Source organism: Boleophthalmus pectinirostris, unplaced genomic scaffold, assembly GCF_026225935.1.
Source record: "Boleophthalmus pectinirostris isolate CB_2022bp ecotype Guang Dong unplaced genomic scaffold, ASM2622593v1 HiC_scaffold_15, whole genome shotgun sequence".
Lineage (NCBI taxonomy): Eukaryota > Metazoa > Chordata > Actinopteri > Gobiiformes > Gobiidae > Boleophthalmus > Boleophthalmus pectinirostris.
The window spans coordinates 17,899,386-17,908,953 of NW_026571070.1; the positions used below are offsets into that span (position 1 = coordinate 17,899,386).

A 9,568-nucleotide genomic window follows, 5' to 3' on the forward strand; every position below is an offset into this window, starting at 1 on the left:
AAGTAAATAATTGAAATGTTTACTATGTAGGTTTGCCATTCGTTTTATGTTATTAATAATGAATTATATTGATCATTACCATTATATCCGCAGCAGTCATATTGTATACAGAGCATCTTTTACAACATATAAATGCAATAAGGTCTACTGAGATAAAACAACACTATCTGAAAATGACCTTTGAACTATTGTGAATTATATATTCAGTCACTAACATTGTGAGTAAACAAAGTAACTGGATGCTGGACCTCTTAGTCACAGGCACAGGTGGCTCTGGCCATGTTAAACAGTAGACCCCCACAAGCAGTTGGGCATCCATTGTCTCATTATGTAGAAACTGAAGCCACTCATGAGTAACCTCTGCCCAGTGGCCATCTGCTCCACTGTCATCCTCAAGTTCACCCAGTCAAACAGCCTACATCCAGGGTCCCTTTGCTTTTGCACATATTACTGTGGAAAGAAAAACAAATTTTTAATATTTATACCCTTTTTTTTAACTGCAAAAACACCACCTAATGACTAAATGTCTGGGAGGTAAACATTGACATATGCATTGTATAGAGTATATGTGTGTGTGCTTGTCTTGGACTGGTGTTGTGGGGTGCCTGGGTGGATGAATACAGACATTGTTTGCTGAAGTTGGGCTGGAGCAATTGGAAGAGAGAAAGGAGTTAGTGAAGGAAGGATGGAAGTAGGGGAGAGGAGGAAGAAAGTGGGTCGGGGTACCAGGGAGACTAAGGGGGGATGGGAGGTAGAGAAAGCTGTAAAAAGAGCACCCAGTCTGGATGAAATACTTCTTGGTTGGCTATGGGCAATCTCATTGTTTAATAAAATCAATGGCATATTGATTTAATTAATATAATGGTTACCAGCATTGACATTTGCAGAATTAATTGTGTGAAGAACTCTAACAAATGGCACTACCTCTGATGACTCACTATTTATGTCTATTCTTAATTAACATATGTGATTTAAACAGAAAATAAAGTGTAAACTTGAGTGGAGCCCATATGGGGAGCTCAAAGCCATATGGCAGCTTGTACTGTATTGGAGGCTGTTTGGAGGTTGTCTGAGTTTGTGCCAGTGCTGAAGCACTTATAAATCCATAATCCTCTGATACTGCTGATCAACAGTCTTTCATTGACTCATCTAATCCACACAAACAAATGTATGTCTAGGCAATACTGGGTCAGGGTACTGCACATGATTGTGAATTTACAAGGTGAAATTTGTAAGTTCTACTGTTTTAACATAATCTGTTACTGAACTAGAAATTAAGTCTTTGTCTGTATAATGCTGTATATAATGAGACAGACTATATATTATTATTATTGGATATATTATTAGTTATTAAGTTAAGGTTAGTGTGTACAAGCCAAAATAATATTAATTAAAAAAAAAAACACTAAGAGGTGGGAAGGAGGTGCACAAGTTAGATATTGACGAACAGTTGACTACAACAGAACAAGTGACAGGGAAGGTGGGGGGAAAGGGTGGGGGAGGGAGTGGAGGACAGGCCTGGAGCCCCGCCAACACTGACGAAAGCTGCTTAGCCCACCCAGTTGCTATGGATACAGTGAGGAGCAGCACCCATGTGAGTGTTGGTGCTCTAGGAGAGGGAGGGAGAAGCAGAGATAGAAAAGCAGTGGGCAGGCGTAGGACCAGTCAGAGTGGGAGTGAGAGTTAGAGACACAAGAGGAGAGAGGGAGCGTGTCTGGAGCGGCTGCAGAGAGAGGGAGAGAGAGGGAGTGAAAGAGCTGAATAATGGAGGTGCAGGCGGACTGTCTGGAGCCCCCCACGGCCCCACAAACAGACCCACAGCCAACGGGAAGAATCAACAAAGCTGCCTTCAAACTCTTCGGACGGAGGTCTACCGGCTCTGGAATGGCAAGCTTTTTTTCTTTCCGAAACAAAGGAGCTACAAATATGGGAAACAATGGAAATTCAGACAATGGGAGTTCATTGAACGGGAATGGATCAGCTGCATCAGTGGAACTCATCAGGAGCAAAACACACGATGGGCTAACAGACACTAACAACGACATGGAGGCACGGCCAGGGGAGGGACATGGCGGCATGGAGGCGGTACCCGTGAGGTCTCTGAGCAAATCATTCAGTTTCTTCTCTTTTCTCAGACGTGGGAGTTTTAGATCAAGTGACAATGGAGGGGCGGGGTTTGTGCGAAGAGGGAGGGGCCTCAAGGGGTTCTTCAGCAGCATGCGATGGAAGCGTAAGGAAAAAACAATCGAGGGAGATGTGGAGGAGAAAGATGGAGGTACAGAGAAAGCTCAGGAGATTGCTGAATGTGAAAAGGATATCACTCTTACTCTTGAGCCCCCTCCTCCACATCACGCCCAAGAGGACTGTGGGAATACAACAGAGGAACCTGATCATCATGCATCAGGAACCACCACCACAAGCGTTACCATGACACCCCAACACTGTGTTGCATTGCCAGGCCCATCTGGTGTGCCAGACAGCAGCTTCCCTTTCACGCCCACTGATTCGCCTCTTCACCCAGCCATACCCAAAACCAAAGCCTCCATTTCCAGCCTGAGCCCATCCCTCGCGACACCCCCACTGGACCGCTGCAGCACAGGCGACCCCCCTTCAGAGCCCTCTGTCGATCGTCTCTGCTCCTTGCTCTTTACCGATGTCACGTCCCTCAAAAGCTTTGATTCACTCACAGGCTGTGGTGACATTATTGCTGATGCAGAGGAGGAAGGCCCAACTGGCAATGGAGGCAGCGGTACCAGCAGCAGCAGCAGTGGGGGCGGAGGGGGCAGTAGTAGTGTGAGTGTGAGTGTGAGCGCAAGTGCAGTTACAGCTCCTAGTATCACCTGCAGTGCCATGACTCGAATGTCCCCATGTAAACCTCCTGTACTTCCTCAAGTGACCCAAGTCTATTCCACAAGCTCCATGCCATCTTCGCTTACAGCTCGTGTCAGAGCCCCAGATTCACCTCAGCACCAAAATGGAAGTGGGATAGTGGCGTATATGGGTGGCGGAGAAGAAATGGCAAGTCCAGAAGGAGTGGATGATGCCGACATGCAGGGGCTCTGGCACATGCTTCCTTCAACAAGAGAGAACTCCCCAGCATTACCCCGCTCATATCTACCGACTTCTACAACCCCAACATCCACATATCCACCTCGCTCTGCGTCCAACCCACCCAGCGGTCACCTATCATCAGCTGGGAGAAGCACGGAACGAAAGGTACCCCAGGTCAAAGCACTAGGTCTTAGTAAGATCCCTGTTGTTGGCGGGGCAGGTGCTGCCAAACCACCTCTACCACCTTCACACAATCGCCATCCAACATCACCAGGTGAAAAAGAGTTGCTAAGCGATGAGGGTTACTGGGATACCCCTTCAGCCACCCCCATGGCAACACCGGACGAAAGCAGAGAACAAGCTAACCAGAAAATCACCCTATCTCGTGACAGTTGTTCAGGGGACCATCTGTACGACCTCTACAATGACCCAGAGGAGGAAGACGATCAGGAACTCAACAGTACCCCCTCTCCATCATCTGAATACAAACTCAGCCCCACTTCTCAAACTACTCCACCATCCTCTTCCTCATCTTCCTCTTTTCGCTCAGTCAAAGGCAACACCAGCCTTTCCCGGGAGTCCAAGATACCAGTTAGTTCGAGACCATTGTCCCCACCACATTCAACAAGCCAAGAAACAGAACTGTCTCCGCCAAAGACCCAAGCACCTCCTCCGGCCCGAACACGAATCCCTGTTTCCAAGTTACCTGTCCGTCGTTCTGGAAACACACCAGGCAACCAGAAGTAGCACCCACCAATGAAGTCTGTCTTTCTCCTTTAATTTATGATCATACATGTACTGGGCCAAAAGTTTCCCTGGACCTTGAGAAATACTGAGTTGTGGAGTTAACAGGCAGGAAATTCTTCTCAGATATTTAAAAAGTTGTTCAATGTATTTGGGCTTTCTGAAAAGAATAAGAGGTTTTGTTCAATGAGAAAGTCACGAGAAGGTTCCAAAAGCTGGGTTAAATCTTCAAAGCTCGCCCTGGAATTCTGTAGGCAAAGATATAAACATGCAATAGACAAACACTGACCTTCTAACTTGCAACTGGAAACTTCTGTCCTGCTAAGAGCTTGACAGCCATTTTGTAATCTTCAGATTAACAATGCACACTGCAACAAAGCAGAGCACCTTTCAATACTTAACAAGGTTATAATTTGCCCACAAGGACCTAACCTAATCAAATATTTACTTTTTCTATTTCTGCGTTCCTTGTGTAATTTTTTCAAACTCTAACATATAACAAATTACCTCCTAATTCTCTATTATAGCCAAAGTTGAGAAATTGTCAGCTTTTACTAACTACTAGCACTACAACGACAGCTTTGGACATTCTATATTCTTGGTCCTAGAAGACCGCACTGGTTAAATTTGCGTGTCCCTGAGATATGGGAGGAAGCTTGTTTAAACTTGTTGGAAATGTCTCTTTCACTGTAAAATGTGGCATGCTGCCTTTGAGGAATGCCACACAAACTCTCTCTATGGGGAGGTGAGGCCTTTGGTTAATCTTTTTACTTTAGTTACAATTGGTTACAGGCTGGATCACAAAATACTACTCTGGGATTAAAGGATTATCACTGGAAACTGTTGCAATATGGTATTTTGCACTGAAGTTTCATAAAACAAATATGAGTTTTGTACATTCACTCAACTTTTCCCTCCTGCATGAAAGTTACAGAGGTTGAAGGTCAACTTCTCAGACATATGCTGTTTTGACACTGTCTATGTAGCTACACTGGACTTTTTATGGACACAAGCAACTTGATTCATGATCTGATAATATTTTATGGCTTCACCAACTGAGACTATATCAACTTCTTCAAAGTCAAACATTTTCTGGCTATTTTTGTTTGTTTTGCTTTTTGTTCTGAGTTGCAATCAGTGGACAGGGAGACATAATCTGTAAAGCCCAAACATATTGTGAGGAATGTAAATCAAAAAGCTGTTTTGATAAGTGAGCCATTATTTAAAGGCCTACAGGATATGCAAACAAAACATCTTTAGCAAGACTCCATTGCGGAGGTGAATGTATTTTAGACAAACCACTACCAGCTTAGGAGCTAGATGAAGTTTGGGATCTGTTTTAAATACAAACATTTTCCTAAATATCCTGATAGAATGCCTTTAAAATCAATAATATAATGCCATTGTGCTGTAATGCCCCAGGTAGTTTATAATATAACAGTCCTGGAAGCTACTTTAGGGATCTGAATGTAGCTTGACAAAGGTCTTTGTAGGTTTTAGATATGTTTGTTTTTCTTCTTCCATTAGTCCATTTTGCCAAAGTGAAGTCATCCAAGTCACCATAATCAAAACATTATTATAAAGCAGTTATTCTCTATACATTCACTCTCTCAGTTATAAAATTCAGTGCATGGTAAATATGATCACTTAAACAAACACAGGTAACTTCTTTCTAATTTTGTTTATTGTTTTCTTGACCTATCATCAATACAAAATGACAAAGAGTTTAAAGTATCTTTGTAAAGATATGAATGGTGTACAATGACACTTGATGGACACTTGTTGTTGTAAAGGCTTTCTGTCTCATTTTAAAATGTGTTGATTGATCCATGGCAGGGTTCAGATGTCTCTTTAGCCTCCTTGTGGTGATGTATGGGGTAGACAAGTGAAACCTGATCCTGAATGGACTCAGACAAAGAGGGTTCAGTGAAGCTAAATAATTGTGCTTTTCCATTCACAGACATATAGTGTTTGAATAACTGTGATCCTTTGAATGGGTACAGGTGTAACTACAGGGTGCAAAACAACAATCAAATATTTACATAATCATACTTTAAGTTCCCATTTTCTCATTCATAGAAATGCAGAAATATTCTCAGTACATTAAAAACTGGACAAACTGTGATCATATGCACTAAACTTCAGGTCTTAAAAGGGGAGCTCCTGGATTGACACCATTGATACGCCAAAGTAAAATAGCACTTATTCTTATTGCTTTAGTTCAATTTCAAGATTCATCTCATCTGTTGCTTTCAATGGCATCAATCACAGAGCTACCCCATTACTACCAATAGGCTGGAACTTCATTTATGTTATCTGTCCAATGTGTCCATAAAAGCACAATTTGTTTCTTCTAATTTGTTGCGTTATTGTTTGCATTTCCTCTTCTACATATTTAATGAATAAAAATGTATTTGAGCTAAAAGTCTATACGTTATTGCCATGAGCCCAAGCATTGTTTAATTTTGGCTTTTAACAAACCATGTGGCTACTATTGTGTAACTGTTTAAGCCAGATGCCCCTCCTGATTTAAACTCTCAATTTAGTCTCAGTCACAAATGGTCAAAAATAATACAGCTAGAATAATACCAAAGTAAATACTTTTGTCACCTGATTTGCTTTTTAAAATTTGAATGATTCAGAAGTAAACAGGAAGAAACTGATACAAGACATATGGCGCTTGTGGCCTCAATGTGGTTGTTGTTATGCACTTGGAGTGAGATCGACTAGGCTTAAAAGAAATGGCTTTTCAATACAATGTATTGATCTTTGCATGTAAGAAAGCAGATGTGTCCTTGTCAGCTTCTTTCACATGGAGGAGAGCAGGTTGAGTGTAAAGATTGTAGCCTGATGCACTGCTAAACATACAGTACATGTGTTTGATACATTTATTACATTTACATGTAACTAAAGATAGAACAATGTGTTTAGGGATAGGATTTGGTGCAGTGCGAATCCCCCCTTGTAATGGTGCAGCAATCCCCCTCTCCCCTCCTTCCCCCCTTTGCTCCTCCTCTGTTTCTGCACGCCGAGGTTTATGTAAAATCCTTACGTAAGAGAATAACGCCGTGCGGAACTAGCCCACTAGATCAAAGCTGGCGATGCTCTGTGTGACTACATCCAGCCATTAATCTGCTGATGCTACAGGCTGCTTATGAACAGTCCGTGTCATTGTCTGAGGTCATGTGCAAGTGCCTGTTTTGGAGGGCTGAATTTGTTTTTGATCATTTTCATTTTAAACAAATAGCTGCTAAGGCCAAGGGAGATTTACACAGGGAAATGAGGAGAAGTAGTGCACCACTTCACAAACCTCAAGTGCTGCCATATGACTTCACTTCAAATGACAGATGCCTTTGAAGACAATGTTATCAGTATACATGTCTGTACATAATGACGGTACTTAAGGATCATGGGTGTCTTAATTAATTCACTATAAAAACTTAATTGAGATGATATTTTAGGTTTGTAGCATGCTCTTAAAGGAAGCTACGCTATAAAATGTCTATTATAATGGTTTCTGTGGCAATTTCTGCATTTCAAATGACTTCACATTATTTTAGAAAACAGAGCATAGTTCACAGGAAGAGAAAGGAAAAGTGTTTGGATACTAATACTATACACAGTGATCAACTAAGACTTGTTACATTCTTTCTATATATTATATATATATATATATATATATATATATATATATATATATATATATATATATATATATATATATATATATATATATATATATATATATATATATATATATATATATATATATATACTGTATATAGTTCTTTGAAAATGCCAAATACAATATGTCAATTTGGTACCTGCACTCAATGTGAGAGTGACAGATTTGATTGTAGAATCTGATAACAAATATTATTATATTATATTATATTATAGTATATTTTACAATTCATTAAAACATAAAACTGAAAAGCCATGTTGCACTCCTCTGTCTTCTATAGTGCATAAAGCTATTAGGATTAGTCTAAGTACTGCCTGAGAAAACATTAAATGAGTCACTTTTCTGGTAATGTCCGCTGACAACATTTACTGTATTTTCTAACTGTACATGACTACATAAACAAAAAACAACTACAATGTATGGATGAAATTAAACTGGTGTTTCATATTTTTATCATATCTCCACGATGGCGGCCGTGCATAAGATGGCAGGAGTTTGTCAGCTTACAGCAATTTAATATTTCATAAGCGTGAACTGCCTAGTAACTGGCATCTTATCTGACACCACTGCATCACATCAGGCACTGAGACACGTCAGATTTTTAAATGTGAATGTGTGAGAGAAAGAGTTTCAAGCACCATTCAAAAGCCTGTACCCCACATTTGTGCATGGCAGCCTCACTGCTCTGGTTTCCATAGGAACCTCAATAGGTCACCCAATCAGAAGAGGGGGGTGGGCCAGAAAGGAGGATGGGTGCTGATGTTTGGGGGTGGTGGATGAAGACACTATAAATGTGACTTTCATGTAGAAATGTGGAAAAATCAACAATTTGGAGATTTCTTTCCAAAATTCCAAAAGACTGTTGGAGAAGGTACCAAAGTACTATTAAAGGTGCACTGTGGAACTTTCTGGGGGAGGGTCTGCCGTCAGCTTCTCTCTGTGATGATGTTATTGCCTTGTCTGGAATATTCCACAGTATGGCATTAAATGTTTCATTCTTGCATTCATTCAATTAAAGTTGTTTTTATTGTTCAAAAATACCTTGAAATACATGCGTTCTTACTGTGAGTGGGGTCACCTCTCCATAGATTTAGTCTGTAACTTTGGCTGGTGATGTTAGATGCTGGCTTTTATGAAAATGGCCTAGTCTAATACCGTATTGTGGCACATTCCAGGCAAAACAATATCATCTCCATGGAGACAAGTGGTGAGCAGATCCTCCACCAGAAAAGTTACACAGTGCAGTGTACTTTAAGTATTTCTCTGATTTGATTTTAAGAAAATATCAACAAACCCTGCATTCTTTTTTAAAACCATTGGTTCTGTTGTGACCATTGTCCATCCACTTCACTGGCTATGAGGTCATACTGTTTGGACCTAGTAGCTCCCTCATTTGTCTTCATTTGTTTTGTGCATTGCATTGGATATAAGTACTTAGAATTAGTGGTTCAAATAATACTACTTTCATAAAGATGGGCTTTACTTGCACTTTTCTTGAAACGCAGATAACTACAATATACTTAACAAACCTCCTTTTGTGGCCAAACAAAGCCCAATCTTGTCAGATCTCAGAAAATGGGCAGGGACGGGCCGGGTTAGTACATGGATGGAAGAAGAAAATCAGGTGCCACTGTCAAGTGCCAGTGGTCATTGTGTCCTTAGACAAGACACTTTATCCACATTCTAGTATGAAAGTGGTGTGAGTCTGAGTGTTGGTAGTGGTCAGAGGATCCAGTGAAGCAGGTTAGCAGCTTCTCTTTCGTCAGTCTACCCCAGGGCAGCTGTGGATACAATACCTTAATACCACCAGGTATGGTATGAATGAATAGATGGTTTCTGGGCGACATCACAGACAAGCTGCGCGCACAGCCATTTAGCAAAAGATACACAGACAGCAGCATTCCTCACTTTACAATGAGAAGTTGTTGTGTTATTAATTGCACAAGCAGAAGTGAGAATGGTATATGGACCAGGCAACTGGTGCTCATTGCTACGGACCATCTTACTTAGGTGTGATGTTAGCCATCCTAAACTAGCAAACCTAATCTCTGTGTACAGTACAAGTACAGTACAGTGCAGTAGCCAATT

General features: G+C 41.0%; 1 protein-coding gene across 1 annotated transcript; it reads left to right on the forward strand.

Moving 5' to 3' along the window:
* The first annotated feature begins 1,688 nt into the window (after positions 1 to 1,688).
* On the forward strand, positions 1,689 to 4,406 carry amer2 (APC membrane recruitment protein 2). Its single transcript, XM_020925727.2, has one exon. The coding sequence runs from the start codon at positions 1,765 to 1,767 to the stop codon at positions 3,796 to 3,798; it is 2,034 nt and encodes a 677-aa protein (XP_020781386.1). The 5' UTR covers positions 1,689 to 1,764; the 3' UTR covers positions 3,799 to 4,406.
* Positions 4,407 to 9,568: the final 5,162 nt, after the last annotated feature.